Below are 18,970 nucleotides of genomic sequence, written 5' to 3'. Positions count from 1 at the left end.
ACTATTTCCTTGAGTTAATCTCTCATGCTCAAGGTTCCATTTCAGTCATCATTTTCCCAGCCCTCAAGGGCAGGACTTGACTCTCTTCAGAGTCCATCAATACCTGTCCTTAATTGGCCAAAAGGATCAATTTGGGGTGAAGCGAGGTGCTCCATCTCTTCCAGAGCCTGAGAACACTTCACAGAGAGTTTTCCAGTATTCTTCTGCTTAGAAAGCAAGAAGACAGGATAGGTAATTCAATTCAGGTCTCTAAATGATACTGCCAGACTCACACATAGCAATTGTAAGCTGGTAGACCGGCTTATTAGAAAATATCCCACAGAAAGTCATCAGACATTTTATTGAAAGATAAAATGTATACCCAGAAATGAAAACAAGTTAACTTAAGCAGAAATGGAGAAACTCCCCTAGCCTCGGGTTCAGCTCAGTCTCATGATCTTTCTCATAGGCAGTCTCTAAGCACACAGTTTATAGTCTTTCCCTAGCATCTGTGCAAGAAGGGAGAGGGGCGGAGCTTAGCAACAATTAACCCTTTGTTCATTTGGGAGCAGGTTGTGCCCCAGCACCTTGTTTCAGGAATGTCCCCTCAGACTCATCATATTCAATTTTCAGCAGATGGGTTATATGAGAATGAATATGAATAGAGATCCTTTAATCTACACAATTGTGATGTATTAAACTTTGAGTGGCGATTAACTTTAATTTCTGCTGGTATTGTTTGAGAGTGAAACTTATAACAGAAGTAAAGATGAATACAAATGGAGAGACTATTTCTGAGTAATCTTTATGGGTACCGCATTAAATGATAGAAGTCAATGGAATCATTAGATATATTTATTCTGTATATGCAGAATGAGTTGGAGGTGCTCCATATTATTGCTACTAGGCTAATTTTATCTTTGAGGCTACAGTTTATTTCTACTAGATTACTATAATTTGTATCTAATTATTTTTAATAAATGCTCTTGATATATTTTCCTCTTTTAGGAACTAGAAGTGATCATTTCCGTACCTTACCCTGCCATGGTAATGAGAACACAATTTATAAGGCAAACTTGCGGATGCATTAAATGCATATTTTGTTGTTTAAAAAATAATTGTAAATACACTAATGAACTATATTTTTATGCTTTGAAGGTACGTGCAGTGATGTTCTTATTTTTACAGAAGTCAGTAAATAAGATTTTTTTAAAATTAGGCCCCAGTCTTGCACTGTGATCTGCCCTGGGCCTGTGTGAAAGCAATTGAATGATTGGGGTCCTACAGAAGAAAATGCCAGAGAATAGTGGTAGATGAGTAAAAGGAGATGGAGTTTGTTGTTTATGCCAATATTAAATGGTCCATTTCCCGGATGCATGCTCATGAAAAGAGGAGTTGTTTGCGATTACTTAGTAATTCAAACCTTACAAACCCTGCTCAGAACACATGGAGAGAAGGCCAAAAAAAGGAATTTTTATTGCTATTTCATTAAATCTGACCCACAGCAGACCTTGAAGAATTCACTAAGGTTTTGAACACATAATATGAAGGCTGGTATTAATCGCCTTTTTTATTTTTTCCTTACCAGATGAACAGCAAAATTACTGAAAATGAACCTGTTTAGATTTTTATAAATAGAAATGTCAAAGAATACAATCAGTAGTCTGGTTCCTACAAGAGGCTCTGTCTACAAAACAAATATACTGATGCAAAAACAAACCAAAACATAAATCCCAGAGACCATAGTTCTGTATTAACATTACTGCTGCTTTGAGTGTGTGTCAGTGATGTATCCCACTGCACCTCGGACTTGCAAGACTGGATTTTCCTTCACTAGAGACATCCATCAGAGTCATCCATGTGCCCTCTGCCTAGTCATGCTCCCATGTTGAAAGGGCATAAAGCTCTCCCTCAGTTCCTTCTTACCATCCGAGACAATGAGACAGAACCTGGCCGGTGTCTGACCTGCAAGTTTTTAGCTAGCCCAGACTCCTTCAAAATCTTCTGAAATCTTCTGTGAATATTCAGAACCACTTTTGATTTTTTTGTTGTGACCACTAGGAACTGATCAAATGATTGATCAAAATTCTCTGGTCTGACACCTCTCCCCTCATACAGGGTTTCTGTATTGGCAGATTCAAAACCTGCAGGCTTCAAGCTTGGTACATTACAAGATGGGCACAGTAGGTGCCTTTTCTGTCTAGGGAAATCCCATGTTCCAGACAAATGCTTGGTATGCTTACCATTCTCTGTGAGGTCTCACAGGTCTCAAGATGTGAGGCTGAAGCGCCAGGTTCTGGGACAATCCATGAAGGACTCATCAGACTCTGAGAAAATGGGCTCTGAAATCCTAATATACAAGCTTGCATCATCTAGCACTCCATCAAGGAGAGGTATGACTCCTAAGACCACCATGAAGAAGTTGGTACCGAAGAAAGATCTGGTGCCAACACTGGCATTGATATCAGCATGAGTACTAGCACTGGGACCAAAGCTGACCTCAGCTTTGATGTTGAAGCCAACACCAGCACCTAAGGCATTGAAGCTGAGCACTGAAAAGGACCTTTCCGAGCACCAAAGCAGCAGCTCAAGAAGAAGCTTAGTGCCCTTCTGCAAGGACAGGCACACAAAACATTGGGAGATAAGGCCTGTATGGCATTGAGGGATGGAGAGAAGCAGTACACTGTGATGCAGCAGACTCACCTGGCACTGACCTCAGTTCCAAAGGTGCTCCCATAGGCATTAACCCTGGCTTTTAGCAAGGAGGGTTGGGCTGAACCAGGTCTATCCCTGGTACTGCTATCCACTAGCACCAGTACAGACTCTGGGAATTAAAAAGTCTTACTTGTAAGTGCTGCCCCTAAAGGTCATCTACTTCTCATCATCTCTGGGGCACACCTCTTTGCCTGCAGACTTCTAGCAGGGGACCCATCCCCTCCGAGGTCTGTGAGCAGTGTAGTTGAGAGACTTGCAGACTTCTGTGGACCTAATCACCACCAGCCCACCAAGACTAGCATTGATCAACAGCCTGCAAGTCACACGCATGCAGGATGCCACCATGGCCTTACTGGGGATACAGGGGCCATCCTTTACAAGCATCAAGAAGCTAGTGTCCACCATCGAAGACGAGGTCCCTCTCCCCAGTAGCTTCAGTGGCTAGACTACTGATACCAGAATATCAAGAGGTACAGGATCCTGGGGCACAGAAACATCAGCATTCTGTCTCATCTCCTCATCATCACCAGATGAAGTGGTATCCTCAGCACCGTCACTGATGCCAGGTGACTTGAAAGTATTCCAGGAGCTCTTTGTGCAGATTGCTGATACTCTAGCGAGTGTGACTTTGGTCATCTCAGAAAAGTTCCACAAGCTGCTCAACATCATGTCAGCTTCTAGACATGTCATCTTCTCTGTGGCAAATGCCACCCACTATACCACCAATGGTGAAATGAGTTGACAAGAGGTACCACTTACTCCCTTCAGGGTTTGAGGACCCTGATTATAAGTCAACGCACAAGAAGTCAGATTTGGTCAAATGAAATAAAAGCAAAATACATTCTAAGCTAATCTTAACACTTTCAGTGCCCTTACAAACTTAGACGCTTCTTACCACAGGCTGGCTTGTTGCCCTTCAGCCAGGCTCTCCCCTTCAGTTGCTCGATGGTGGTGTCTGTAGATGTAAGTGGAAGAGAAAGAGCATGGCAAATATTTCTCCCTTTTATCATGTTCTTTCTCCCCTCTTGGCTTTGTTCCTGTGGGCTGGGCTGGGTTTGTTCCATACATGCCCTGATGAGGTGTGGACTTCCCCTCTGCTCCTGGAGAGTTTTGCCTGGGCTTGTTTTAAGCCATGAGGACACATTTTCAGCCTCATAACTATATGCATGAAATTACAACCTGTACCATTACTATAACACGGAGGTTGGCAAACTATGGCCCACAGGCCACATCCAGCCCACGGGACCCTCCTGCCTGGCCCCTGAGCTCCAGACCCGAGAGGCTAGCCCCTGGCCCCTCCCCTCCTGTTCCCGCTCCTCCGCAGCCTCAGCTCACCCCAACACTGGGGCAGTGCTCTGCGCTGCAAGCTCCTGGGGCAGTGCTGCTGCAGAGCCCTGCCTAACCTGGTGCACTGTGCTGCACGGTGCGTGGCTGTAGTGCCACCAGCCATCAGTACTCCAGGCAGTGCGGTAAAGGGGCAGGGAGCAGCGGGGTTGGACACAGGGCAGGGGAGTTCGGGGAAGGGGTGTGGATAGGGGTTGGGGCAGTCAGAGGGCGGGGAACAGGGGCTTGAATGGGGGCAGCAGTCTAGGGGGGCAGTCAAGAAGGAGGGGGCGGTTGGATGAGGCAGGGGACAGTCAGGTGTGGGGGTTCGGGGGGCAGTCAGGGGACAGGGAGCGGATGGGGGGTGGATGGAACAGGGGTTCCATGGGCCATCAGGGAAGGGGGGGGTTGGATGGGACAGCAATCCCGGTGATGGGCCATCAGGGGGCGAGAAGCGGGGGTGGCGGATGGGGCCAGGGCCCCCTCCCCTAACTGGCCCTCCATACAATTTCCAAAACCCAGTGTGGCCCTCGGGCCAAAAGGTTTGCCCGCCCCTGCTATAACAACAATGCTCAGTGCATCATGAGCCTTCTGAAGACACCCAACATGACAAACTTTGCATTGGATACCCCACAATCATACTATAAGGATGAATATGGGGATGCAGGGTGTTCCCCCGAGATACAGAGTGTCACAATCACACAGTGTATTTCCACCAGCTGTCAATTGTCTGGAAAGCCTCTCCCTCCAAACATCAAGGCATACACCACCAGGGTAAAGGCATCATCTTCTGAAGGCTTCAGAAATGTGCCAGTCATTGATCTGCAAGGCAGCTATGTGGAGTAACCCGCTAACTTTTGTTAAACATCCTGCATATGACATAGCAGCGAGGTCAGATTCCAAGTTTTGGAATACAGTATTTCAATCACTGGGTGACTGATACAGCTGAAACTCTTCACTGTTATAATCTATGGAGGCTACTTCTTGCCAATCACTTATACATAGTTAAAGAAAAAAGAAGGGTTACTCTCTTAACAGTAACTGTGGTTCTTTGAGATGTTGTAGTCAGTGTGGACCCCACAACCCACCCTCCATCTGTGCTTTTGGAGTCATCAGCAACACAGGCTTTGAATTGTAAGGGAATTGACATAGGGCTGGGGCTGCTCAACCCTTTATTACCTTTGTGGGAGCATGAGGAGGCCCAGGGCATACATGTGTGATGAACATTTCTGGACAAGAAAAATCTGGTATTATGCACCTAAGGTGCATGCACACCTGTGATGGGATCCACACTGATTACAACATGTTAAAGAACCAGGGACCTTGGATCTCCTCAGTGCCATGACACTCTCTGGATCCCATTAGGCACCATGGCCATATAGTAACTAGTTATATGGATCATATGATCACTATGTTGTAACTGGATCCTCTGACATGCTTCTTTTTGTTGTACAGAATTGCATTGTTGACAGGGCTTTCAAAGGTTTGCTGTGTAATGTTTATCAGTCTCTCAGTTGATCCCAAAAACAAACACTAACAGAGTAAGGGCTGTGGAGTGATTACCTTTAAATGAGAAAGACAAAGATTCCATGTATTCATGGTTCAGTGCAGGTCAATGTCAACTATATGAAGAATCGTGGGATATTATTTTACTGTGTCTTTTTATTTCATGCACTGCAAAGTATTTATGAACTGATTCATTTGGTTGATTTGAGATGGGTTGTTGGACCTGGTGGTATGCTCTGTGAATAAGAAGCCTGCAGGGTGGATACAAATTGATGATTTAAAAAAAATGATTTTTTAAAAAAACTAGTTTGTTCTATTTTAATTAAATACAGGTTTATTTTTTTAAATTACATTTGAAATGATGACAACCTATGTTAACGCCTAAATTTACTATAAGCTGTAAAATGATTTAAAATTAAAATTAATGAAAAATATTAATCAGTATGTTTTCTGCTGAAGTTTAAAAGAAAGTCAAACAATGAACTGGTGCACGTCACTGGCTGAACACCTGTAACCAGAGTTTGTTGAACTGCTAAACCAGCTTTTGATAGCACAAGCCTCCTGCGGATGGAGAGAGAATATTTTCTTCATTTCAGTTTAATCCACTAGTTCAGTTCAATGACTAGACCAAGCAAAGTTAAGAAACCAATTAGGAGCTGAAAATGCAGGAGTGTTTGTTTTCTTCTTCTAGTCTATAAATAAAAACTAGGTGTGAGAGGATGATCTCTACTAGTTCTAAAAACTTGAAGGACAATTGTGACCATAAACAATCAGTTCAATTCACTAGCTACAGATAATACTTTGTTTAATAAATCAGTTAGTTTTAAATGCAAACATGTTTTGATAAACTTTTTTCCTTATGTGTCTAGCACATGTAAAGTAATTTTATTTTACTAATAAGAAAGCAATTTTAAAGTGCTGGGTATGTGCATTTTTAACTACATTTGAATTTCCAAATAGAACTTGATACAAATCACAAGTAAAAAATGACTCATTATCTAGTAAAAAAATATGCTTCATTCACCATTTTCAAACATAATAAAAATGTAAACATTAAGGATCTGAATAAATGTAAATTAGGCTATGTGATTCCTTAAATAAATGTATATTGATATAGTGTATCCTCCTGTTTAACAAAAAGACGCACCACATTTAATGTAAAAGCTATATTCAGTTATAAATGAACACATTTTAATGGTTACCAACCCAGTCAGAATCAACCTTTCCTTAGGAAAATAACTGAAAAGTACAAATGTAAAACAAGATTCAAATTGATGATTTTAATCAAAATTCCCTGCTTACTGATTTAAATCATGATTAAAATCAGTACTTTAAATTGGTTGATTTAACTCAATCCTTCCTCTATGCCTCACATGCTATTGCTTATTTATTGTTTGTTGCATTCTGGTTGGCTCTGAAGATCTATTGTATGCTTCAGTCAGTTAGAGGAGACAACATATGCGTAAATACAAGTTTTTAAAAGTATTTTTATAAATAAGCCAATTCCTGACTGAATAAAGTTTTGCTTTGTTTTTACTTTTAACAATACTGTTAAAAGTAAACCATTGAGCCATCAAGCAGATCTGGCACAGCTTCCGTTTGGTATAAGCCACATGATTTTAGTCATCACCATCCTTTTCCTGAGCCCTGAAACTCAAAATATTATATTGGTGAAATCCTAGTCAATTGTCAATATTTCCCTTTTTAACTGTGCATGAAAAAGTCAAATTTGTTTTTAAAACCATGAGAAGCAAACACTCAGATGTCAGGGTTACTTTGTATACATGGTACTTTCCAGAAGGTAGGCCTCGGTCGTGGGAGATGTTGAATTTCCTCATCCCCCTGAGTTTACTGGGGGTTGAGGGAACTCAGCTCATTGGAAGATTAAACCCATAATGCAGACTGAAATGATCTGTCTTCCACAGGTTATTATAGCTTTTGTCACATCCAGGAGGACAGAAAAGTCCCACAGAGCTAATGTATGTTTGAACATGTTGACATAGCATGGCTGATGTGGCATACCACTGGGATGATATTTAATTCACTGATATGTGCTAAGTAAATATGTGGATAGATAAAACCATTTTGTTCTTCTCTTATATTAAGTATGAACATCTAATGGTAAAAAGCTATCTAGGGAATAGAACATCACCCAATATTTGTTTTATAAAACTGTGTAAAGGTTTGCCAAAGCTGTCACAGTATGATAGCTGTGGCCATTTATTTTTCCAGATCCTAAGTTTGAGTGCTTTTGCTTGTGTTGGAATCTTTTTTTTTAAATAGAGATTAATACATTTTAAAATGTTGAGGGTGCTGAACAGATTTGTTGATCTAATAATGATACATTACTGGGTAAAGGTCAAATTCTGCTCTTGGACACACCCAAGGAGGAAAGTCTTTGTCTGTCTGTTGTTATGTGTGCTTTTGCCAGAGACGATCAAGGAGGCAAGCCATCTAAGTCCATTAAAATTCAAAAGTTTTTGATTTCTTTTAAGCAGATTTTTTTTATTGTTTCTTTAAACAATCAAACACAGCAAGCAGCAAATATTTGGCTGCACACTTCTGAAACCCCAAATCATGTTCAGGTTTTGACAGACTTATTTCAGTTTTTTCAATTAGAAAAACCACAACAAATTTTGAAAGAAAGCAGACATTGTCTGTGATTTTTTTCTGCTTTTAAAAACCCCTAGTTTTCGATCCAAAAAAAGTTTTGACGGAAAATATTTGTACAACCTTTTTAATGAGCTTTAGTGCCTTTTAGCACTAGCTGATGCTGAGAATCAGTGATACCTTGTAAACGTGACTTGAAAAGAAATTTTCTCAAAACTGAGTTTGTGCTGAGATGCAGGTGGTTTTTAAATGTTTATTTTTCTCAGGGCCACCGGCGGGGGGGGGGGGGGAAGGACAGGGGCAAGAGTGGCAATTTTCCCTAGGCCCCGCAGGGGTCCCCACAAGAATACAGTATTCTATAGTATTGCAACTTTTTTTTTATGGAAGAGGCCCCCAAAATTGCTTTGCCCCAGGCCCCCTGAATCCTCTGGGCGGCCCTGGTTCATGTCGCTGCAAGCTGAGGAGCGGCCTGTCCTCTGTAGCTGGGCAGGGCTGCGCTACTGGCTCCTGCCTGGGCAGTGCGGATGGCCGCTGACCAAGGGAGAGTGGTGCGAACAAGCTGAGGAGCGGCCCGTCCTCTGCAGCTGGGGCAGGGTTGCGCTACTGGCTCCGCCTTGGGGATGGTGGCCGCTGACCGTGGAAGAGCAGCAGGAGCCAGTAGCGCAGCTCTTCCCGGCTGTAGAGGATGGGCCGCTCCTCCTCGGCTTGTCCCGGCCGCTGTCCCGCAGGCAGCGGCCACCCTCCAGATGGGAGTCGGTAGCGGATCCCTGCTCCAGCTGCAGAGGATGGGGGGGACATGACGCCCGGGCGGGCAGCTCCTCCTTGGCTTGTCCCCACCTCCTGCTCCTCCTCCTCCTCCCCTCTGCGCTGCCTCCTGCCAGGGGAGTGTAGAGGGGAGCAGAGCGGCAGCCCGGGCTGAGCCCAGCTTGTGCCAGGGCCAAGGTGAAGACCAAGGATGAGCAGGGCTGGGATCCAGCAGCAGCCCCAACCCCTGGCCCTGGGAGCGGTGGTGACGGGAGCTGAATCTGCCTCAGGCCAGATCCGCGGCAAGGTAAGAGTTGGGCCAGGCGGGAGAGTTTTGTTAAAATTAAATGTTAAAATTACATTAGTAGGAAATGGATTTGTTTCACTGACTACAAATTCTCTGTTTTCATTTTTTAAAATTTTAAACAGTCAAAACAAAACTGCAAAGTGCAAACGTGTAAAAGTAAAAAAAAATTTGGGGAGGGGCAGCCAAAATTTTTTGTGCTTGGGGCAGCAAAAAACCTAGAGCCGTCCCTGGCTAGAGGGAGTAATAGACTAATCTTGGTCTGATTTTTTTTTAAGTTATTTTTAATGTTGTGTCTTGACCTCTGCTAGGAAATACTAACTGTGGGTAAGATTCTGCATGGCCCTCACATTGGTGAACACTGTAAGAGGAGTGTGCAAAGAGGGCCTTTACTTCCCCTTGAATATCCCATGTAAAGACCAGGCAGAATTGCTGTCCCTGTGCTCTTCGGAGAAGCCAAAAGGGGTAAGGAAGAAGCAGGGCTAAAACCAACTTTCATACAGAAGCCTGCAAATTAGGACCAGCAAGAAAAGTAGAGCAGGCTGCGCATGGTAAAGAAGTTTAGTGGTTTGCATGCTTCCCTGCAGGCATCCTGGGATGGGATGTGGAGTGTTGTAAAAGCACAGTCTAGCCCATTGGGTCCATCCTGAAAGATGCTGAGTGTCCTTCAACTCCTTTCAGTAGGAATGCTCAGCACTTCACAAGACTGGGTCCTCTATCAACAGGGTATGGGGCAAATCAAGCAACCTTGTACAATACTAACAGTCTGTAAGGAATAAGCCTCCAGTGATGGGAACTTCTCCCAGGGCACTGAAGAAGCACTTACAAAAGAAATTGGGGGTGACAGCATGAGCTCTGCAGGAGGATAAGGGGGAACTGTACTGGAGAAGGGAGTTCTGATGCAATGAGCTCAGGCCACCAAGCTGGCAGGCAATGAAACCAACCTTATCTCTGAGCCTTCTCTTACTCCTCCCACTTTCACTGCAGTTGAGCCATTCCCACCGGCTTTTGATTTCTTTCCTACTGGAAGACAGCAACAACCAGAGCTTTTCTTTTGCTTTTCTGCTCCTTCTACTGTCTCTAATGATGAGCTAGGCCCACCCTTATTCAGGTGAGCAATCCTCATTCATATGAGTGGTCCAGTGATTAACGATTGCAGAATCAGGTCCCTAGTTAGAAATTTCATGGAGAGATGAAATCTATTTAAAAAGGAGGAGAAACTCTTGAGGTCCCCAAGGCTAACCTAACACTAAAAACGTCATTTTAAAAAGACCAAGCCTAGTCTATTCTTCCCCATGACGCTTATTTCTAAAATGTGACAGCTAGCCAAAAATTCATTCCAGCTGCACTTCAAAATTACACAGGTATAACTAGGATTAAAAATAAGGAAATGTCATTTAATGACTGGATCTATTGAAATAAAATGTCTTGGAAGAGAATGTTGTCTGAATTCAGCCACTTACAATAGTTGGGATTTTGAAAAATCCACAAAACGAAAAGAACTTTAAATTGATTATTTATTTTAATAAACATATAAAGAAAGTGGAGCACTAGTGGCTCTCCAGAAGTAACAACCATTATGACAGAGCTGCACTGATAATGTGCCACTGCAGACATTCTTAACGTTACTCCACAACATAACTAGCTGCAGTAAAAGAAAAGCAAAAGAAAAAATGGTTTGCAGCTATCCTATATCTCAGGCAGGGTGATATAATATAACATATGTTTTAAAATGATAAAGACTTCCAAGAATAAGATGCAGATTCCAGGAACAGAGCAATCTTCATAGATGCCCAAACAAAAGCTAAATCCTGTAATAGTTGAATAATTGCAGCATTCTATATCTAGAAGTTAAAAAAAAAAGCCAAAACCATTCCCTCAATCGCTCAGCTGGTCAACACTCTGACACACAAAGCCTGGTGCTCTTCCTTCAAACCTAAGAATTAATCAGCATTATGTAAGAGATTTTTTATAACACTCTAAAAATACATTGTGAATTCCTTTCCAGTTTTGGACTAAGAAGCTTTAAAGTAAACCCCTTCCCCTTCTAACAAAAACAATGGATCTTCATTTTTTTTATATTAGGATCTTAATTTGTCTCAGTATATGTGTTTCAAATCTCGTTAATTACAATATTGGTCCCATGAGATGCAATGCTGCTGCAAAGAACAGTGTTTGTACTCAAAATGATTTGAGCAAGGGCACAAATATGTTTTATGTACATGTGTAAATACTTTTTACAGGACTAATGACCAAAACTTCATAAGACTGTTTGGATGTTTTCATGTTAATCTATCTGTTTACTAAACAAACTTTTGTATCCATCTGATAATGTTTTGTTTGCATTCTAATGATAACACATAATACAAGATGATAGCAGTCTTGTGAAGGCAGTTGTGATGTTAACATGGCAAATCTCAAACAAAGTCTTATGAGTATTTTGGTTCTTTTCATACACCATAATTAAGTAATAATACTTCTATATGCCTTTCACTGGAGGATCTCAAAGCACAGGTCTGACACTATCTTCTGAATTTAATTACTAGACATGGGGGATCCAGAAGAATGATTTTTACAATTTACAAAAGAGTCATTGGTACCCTACTCATTTTGCTCATTCTTAGTTGTTCATTCCCACCCTTTCATAGTTCATCCCCCCCCAATGGATCAAGCCTCAATTACATTAAAGGGCAAATTTCGATCTATGAGCTGCTGAGACATTTGCACATTACCCTGAATGCAACTGTGAAAGCTGGGGACACAACTTTCTCAATTGAGGAAATCTGGTTATGGAACGAACTTCCAAAGGAGATTAGATGATGAGTCTAATCAAATTTAAGGAACATTGCAATTTTTTTTCTCTTCGTAAAAGCCTTTCTACCATTGCAAGATGAATATTCACAATGATAACACCCTGTACCCAAACCCCACCATTCCAAAACAAAATCTCCAAACTAGACACAAACGTCATCCTACCAATCAACAAAAATAACTCAATGTATCCCAAGAAGAGCTTTAACCCTGAATATGGAGAAGAGTAAAAAATTACATAAAGTTTGGTAGAGACTTCACTATTGCTATCAGTTTCACATGGAAGGCGCTCAAGGTATGCCTAAACTGCATTTTAAAGCAGTGAGTCTTAGAACCTGGGTATATAGACTCTAAACAGCCACTAAAAAGAGCTGTTTAGACCTTTGGGCTAGCTAGAGCTTGGGGTCTAAAGCCTAGGGACAGGGGGTCTGTAAGATCAGGACCTATGCTTGTAAAGCACCAAGAATTACCGTTCAGTAATAGCAACCATAATGAAATTAAATTTAACATCCTTGTAGGGGGGAAAATACCCAAAGAAACTCACTACAGTAACATTTAGCTTCAAAAAGAGGAACTACAGAAAAACAAGGTTTGTTAAATGGAAATTAAAAGAAAGAGTCACAAGAGTGAAATGCCTGTAAGCTGCATGGAAACTTTTTAAAAAAACCCACCATAATAGAGGCTCAAATATATGTATACTCCAAATTAAAAAAAAAAAAGGGAGGGCCAAAAAAATGCCACCATGGCTAAACAACAACTTAAAAGAGGCAGTTAGAGACAAAAGACACCGTTTAAAAATTGGAAGTCAAATCTTTTTGAGGAAGATAGGAGCATAAACTCTGGCAAGTCCAGTCACCAAAGTACAAAGTAAGTAGTAATGGGAAAAGAAGGAAGGTCCTCTCAAGGATCAGTAACTAGCTAAAGGGATCACAGACTGGGTGACTGGGCAAGAAAATGCCAGATCATATTCAATGTTGACAAACGCAAAGTAATGCATATTGGAAAACATAATCCCAACTATACATACAAAATGATGGGGTCTAAATTAGCCTTAACACTCAAGAAATAGCTCTTAGAGTCATTGTAGATAGTTCTCTGAACACATCTGCTCAATATGCAGCAGCAGTCAAAAAAGATAGCAGCATGTTAAGAACCATTAGGAAAGAGCTTGATAATAAGACAGAAAATATCATAATGTCACTATATAAATCTATAGTATGCCCATTCCTTGGGCCCATCTGGTTGCCCCATCTCAAAAAAGATGGATTAAAGTTGGAAAAAGTACAGAGAAAAACAACAAAAATTATTAGGGCTATTGAATAGCTTTCATGTGAGGAGAGATTAAAAAGACTGTGACTGTTCAGCTTGGAAAAGACACAACTGAGGGGGGATATGATAGAGGTTATAACATCATGAGTAGTGTGGAGAAAGTGAATGAGTGTTATTTACCCCTTTACATAACACAAAAACCCCGGGTCACTCAATGAAATTAATAGGCAGCAGGTTTAAATCAAACAGCAGGAAGTACTTCTTCACTTAACACAGTCGGTCTGTGGAACTCATTGCCAGCAGAGGTACTGGAACAATTTGTATAGTGGACATGCTGAGAGTCATTGAACCAAACTGTAAACTCTGTATATCATTGAAACCACTTCAAGCTAGATGCGGCAGCACCCGTAGTTCCGGCCTATGTTTGCCAGGGGATGGTGTGAAGACCAAAAATATAACTGAGTTCAGAAAAGAATTAGGGGAGTTCATGGAGGATAGGTCCATCAATTGCTATTAACCAAGATAGTCAGAGACACCACACCTGTTCTGGGTGCTCCTAAACCTCTGGCTGCTAGCAACTGGGACTGGATGAAAGGGGATGGATCACTTGATACATTGCCCAGTTTTGTTCACTTCCTGTGAAGCAGCTGACAATGGCCATTGTCAGACTCAGTATTGCTGCTATTGTGCTCTTAAGCACAATAGGGCCCCCATTCTCACTGAAACTTCTGGGTGCTACCATAAGACAAATAGTAAATAATCAATAATGGTGAGTGTCTTCATATGAAAACGATGTCCCTAGTGTAGCTTTAAAAAAAATCCATCATTTCTCTTAATATTCTTTATATGGGAGTTACTAAATCTGTTCTATATCCTACAGTTTTGGTTCACAGGACATTGTATTTTGAGACCCTTTCTTTTAATTTGATTAATAGGAAGGGCAGGGCTAGTCTGTTGCTGCTGCTCTCCACAGGTAGGGCAGGGCTAGACTCTTGTTGCTCTCCATCGAACACCCTCCATATGTAAGTAGTATTGCCAACCCCAAACATTCAAAATCCTGAATTAGGTCCCAGAACAAGATTATCCACAGTTGTAACAGGAAATTGTTTAAAAAAAAAGAAAAGTTTTGGAAGAGGACGAGGTGTGAGGCAGGCCATGCTGAGCAGGGGACTGGGAGGTGAGGGGGCTGAGGCTGGTTGTTAGTCACTGTGAAGTGTGTGTGTGGGGGGGAAGACAGGGGACAGACCAGAGGCAGGCTGTGCTGGGGACTGAGCCATGGAGTGGGCATGGGGTTGAGGGGGGCGGGGAACTGACACTGGCTGTGCTGAGGACTGAGCAATGGGGGGGGGGGCTGAGACTCGCTGTGCTAGGGACTGAGGCTGCTGTGCTGGGGGCTGAGCAGTTGGGGGAGGCCTCGCTGTGGTGGGGGCTGAGTAGGGGAGTGAGCAGTGGGGGGCTGAGGCTGGCTGGGGGGCACTAACGCTGGCTGTGGTTGGGGGCGAGCAGTGGGGGGGCTGAGGCTGGCTGTGGGAGGGGCTGAGCATGGGGCGCTAAAGCTGGCTGTAGGGGGGCTGCGGCTGGCTGTAGTGGGGGGTGCTGAAGCTGGCTGGGGGGGACAGGCTGGCTGAGAACGGGGGGGCGGAGCAGTTGTGGGGCTGAGGCTGGCTGAGAACGGGGGGGGCGGAGCAGTTGTGGGGCTGAGGCTGGCTGGGGGGGGGGGCGGAGCAGTTGTGGGGCTGAGGGTGGCTCCGGGGGGGGACTCACTTCCCCGGCTGAACGCCAGGGCCGGGGTAACGCGCACGCCGCTGGCTGAGCCGCGGGGCAGGTCCCGTTGCCCTGCGCGGCGGCCCGTGGGTGGTAGAGCAGTGGGGGAGAGGAGGGTTGATTAGGTGGCCAGGACAGGGGGCTGAAGCTGCCCGTTCCGCTGGCTGGCCGGTGCGGATAGGGCCTGACGCTGCCGCTGGCTGCGGAATCCAGTCCGCACTTTCCCTCTCTCCCCAGCGCGCTCCCTCTCCGGCAGCGGCGGAGGGGGGTTGTCGGGCGCACAGAACAGCCAGTTGTTTAAAATCCTTCTAGAACCGTTTCAAATTCCCCCTTGCGCTGAGGAAGGGAGAGCGCGAGAGGGGAGGGGGAGGAGGAGCCGAGGGGTGGGGGAAGCGAGGAGGAGGAGGGAGCAGCCTGTCCTGCTCTCCGCCTGTCAATCACTGTGTTGGGGGCGTGCCCGAATGTGCTGTGGGCCAATGGGGTATGTGTGTGGCAGTGTCTCCATGGTGACGGGGCTGTTCCCGGGGAGGCTGTGATGGGTTGACAGGTGCGTGACAGTCGGAGCTCTCTGCAGGCATGTACGGCAAAGGCAAGAGCAACAGCAGCGTCCCGTCCGACAGCCAGGCCAGGGAGAAGTGAGTACAGCCCGCCGGACCGCACAGCCGGACGGGGCGGGGGGCGCACACACCCGCACAGACCCTGCACAAAGTAACTTTCCTGCTCGCCGGAGAGGGGGCCGCTCGCACGATCGCGGAGCGGAGGGGAGCCAGCGGGGAGCCGGAGTGGGGCAGCCAGGGCTGGGGGTGCGGAGGACCCGAGGGTTAGGAGTTGGGTGTACGAGGCTCTCGCTGGCAGGCTGGGGGGAGGAGCCAGGGGGGTCGTGAGCTGCTCTCGCTTCTGGGGGGTGGCGGAGGCAGGAGTGTCCGAGTTCCCCGCGCTTGGCAGGGAGGTGGGACAGGAGGCCCCCGAACCCCTCGCCCGTCGCGAGGTGAAAGGCAGCTGATGGCTGAGCCCCGCGCATTGTGGGGTGGGGGTGCAGCGCGGGCTGAGCCCCTCGCGTGGGAGGGTCAGGGTCTAGGGCAGGGAGCGGAAGGTTGGGGGAGGTCCCCTTGCCCCCGTCCCCAAAGGGGGTCTGTGCCGGTGGGAAGTGTTGGACTAACTTTGGTAACAAAGAGCCTGGGCTGCTGGGGGGCGCCGCTGTCATGGGAGAGGCAGAAGCTCCCTGTGCTGCCTGTAACTCTGCAGCTCTCAACTTTTTATCAGGACCTAGTATCTCCCTGTCCTTCCCCGCCAGAGCCCTGATGTGTTCTCCCAGCCACATCCCTCCCTAAGGTGGGGGCAGGAGAGCGGGTTAGTGAGTGTAGGGGAGGAAGGGCGGTGTGTATGTGTGTGTGTATTGTTCTTTGGGAGTGAAACGGGGGTGGTTGTGGGTGGGGAAAAGGGATTTGTGGGGATGTTGTGGTTCGAGGAGAAGGGGAAAAGGGGGTTGTGTAGGAGGAATATAGAGATATTATGAGGTCCTGTTGGTTTGGGGAAGAAGGGGACATGGTACTGATTTTTTTGTGCGGGGCTTTTGTGTAGTTGTAGGTGTGTGGTGGGATGGTGCCAACAGTGCAGCCAGTGACAATTTAGATGGTTCTCTGTCCTATGTCAATGAGGCATCCCTTTTCCCTATATCCCCAACACACGGGTTAAAGGGACACCAAGAACTTAAAATTATAAAACTGACTAATCTTAAAAAATGTTTCTGAGAAGGCTCCTTGAATATCATAGCTTGATCCTTTTAAAAACATCCTTTAAAATAAATTGTATAAGTGTATTTCTGTTCACCTGGTTATGTTTACAAATATCTTTTCAGAGAAGGAGAAACTGACTATACACAGCACAACAAATGCACAAAATAAATAAACTGGAAAAATATGGAGAAATAAAGTGACTTGGCTAGCTTCCTTCAGTTATAGTACTGTTAGATATTACTGGTAATTATAGTAGGTACAACATGCTTAGACAGAAATGTAACTTTCAAGTTGATGGTGTCCCTTTAAGTTTGCTGTACTTGCAGCCTTGGTTTGCATTATTGAGATTGGTGAAGCACAGACAGGAGGTGCTTACTGTGGAGGAGGAGGAAGAGCCCATGTGTGATGGGCTTAGTACAGCAGAGGGGGAGAAGGAAGTGTATAGCATGTGGCTTCAATTCTTATGGCCAGGACCATTCAGTCTGTCTGCTGCAGCCTGTGAAAGCTCAGGATAAAGCCATTGAGGGGGCAAGGGGACTTCCATCCAGAAAAACTATTTGTGTATGTCTTGTGCAGAAATCACGTTGCACACCACCCTAGAATTGCGTTTAACGTGAAACTGAATAGTCCAGGCATGACTGATGAGTTTCCTTCAGGCAGTTTGTCTTGAACCTTCACCTAAAAGTTTTCCTTGTTACAGCATTTTAGAGGAGCAGCACTTCCTAATTCCAGAGGCTGGCACACACACACTTCCTAGAGCAGTAGCAGGCCAGGCATCTTTGCTGAGAGACAAAGGAGAGGGAATGCTTGAAGAGATTTAAAGCACTGTTATTGCGTGATATTTGGGAACTATATGTATAACTTTGTAATAGGGAATTGTACAAAGGCGGAGGGAATTGTTGACAAGAAATGAGAATTGCTGTTATGGGGTTTGAGACAGAACTTGAACAGACTAATCAACTGTTGGTGCTTCTTGCAAAAATATTTTGCAAAAAGAGTTAAAAACTCATAGATTAGGACAAACGTAGTTTTGTTTGACTTGTGTAGAGAAATTGTAGAAGAATTTCAGCTGTTTTGTGTCTGGTACTTACCACTGTGTGTCATCTACTTTGCAAATTGCTAAAATCCAACCAACTAATATTATCTTGCTGTTGAATCTATAAGGGAATCCTCAGATGAATGTAACTTTCAGAATGATGACCTTGTAGCTATAGTTTAGTTTTACTTCCTATATGGCTTGCATCATGAAGATTTTGAAGTATTGGGGTTTTTTTTAATCTTTGGGCTGAAACTTTAAAATTTATATCTTTTTCTCTCTACTTTACTTTTCCTCCAAACTTTTGTGCCAATAAGGCAATATTACTTTAATTTGCAGTATAAAAATCCTTAATATCCTACAAGTGAGGACTGTCAAACTATGCTATCACTAAGTAATAACTACCCTCCTACGTGAAGTTATGGGGGGCCTGCTAGATGGTGCTATTTGATTTAAATACATTTCATCTCCCATTCGTTACAGCTAGCAGCTGGAAATCTGTACTGCTCATGTAAGGATTATCTTGTGAATGTACAACATTTCAGGTGGATCACTTTTAAACCATTGACTGAGTGATTACTACACAGTATTTTTGTTGGCTACATTTATGGATGAAAATAATTTAGAATTCAGAAGTAAACTTGGCTACTGCTGTGCAGTGTCATTTATTTATATATATAGATATAGATCTATCTATCTATATAAAACCTTTCAGAATTTTTGCACTAGATGTTTTCAAGTTCCTTATCAGTAGAGCAAGATGCATTACTAGATATTTTTCCTTCCCTAGGTCTGTAAAATGTTGGTTTTGTCTTTTGTTTTGGTATTTTTCCCAGAATAGATGTCTGACTCTGGTTCTACTGAGAACATTTATCATCAGATCAAGAAGAGTATCCCTACAGGGGGAAACCTCTTTCCAACATATGAATGAAGTTGTGTTGATTTGAAAACCATAGGAATAAGAAGGATGTTTGACTCAACTGATGTAAAGTATTTATTTACTCACAGGAGACTGTGACAAATAAATATATTTAAAAATTAATTGCAGTTATAAAAGAGTATAGTTTTGAAACAAGAAATATACAAATTTGTTATAATGTTTCCTAAGAGGAATTTGCGATGGTTGCAACATAGCTTTTTTTATACTGAACCCTTTAAAAAAATTATCCATTG

General features: G+C 43.8%; 1 protein-coding gene across 7 annotated transcripts in view; it reads left to right on the top strand.

The window, feature by feature from the left end:
• The window catches only part of SSBP2 (single stranded DNA binding protein 2), a 548,369-nt gene that overhangs the window by 282,510 nt on the left and 246,889 nt on the right, over positions 1–18,970 (top strand). The window contains exons 1-2 of one of the 7 annotated variants that reach the window (XM_050944824.1): positions 15,414–15,660; positions 18,634–18,782. The exons of 1 other annotated variant lie outside the window; for it this stretch is intronic. In XM_050944824.1, coding sequence (XP_050800781.1) covers positions 18,781–18,782 — 2 coding nt within the window. In that variant the 5' untranslated portion in view covers positions 15,414–15,660; positions 18,634–18,780. Of the gene's footprint in view, positions 1–15,411; positions 15,661–18,633; positions 18,783–18,970 lie in introns of those variants that run through there. 5 more of the 7 variants (XM_050944825.1, XM_050944826.1, XM_050944821.1 and 2 more) reach the window with 5 other exon arrangements.

This window comes from Gopherus flavomarginatus, chromosome 3, assembly GCF_025201925.1.
Source record: "Gopherus flavomarginatus isolate rGopFla2 chromosome 3, rGopFla2.mat.asm, whole genome shotgun sequence".
NCBI classification, from domain to species: Eukaryota; Metazoa; Chordata; order Testudines; family Testudinidae; genus Gopherus; species Gopherus flavomarginatus.
The sequence above is the reverse complement of the archived record's forward strand: the minus strand, read 5'-3'. Positions and strand labels throughout refer to the sequence as shown.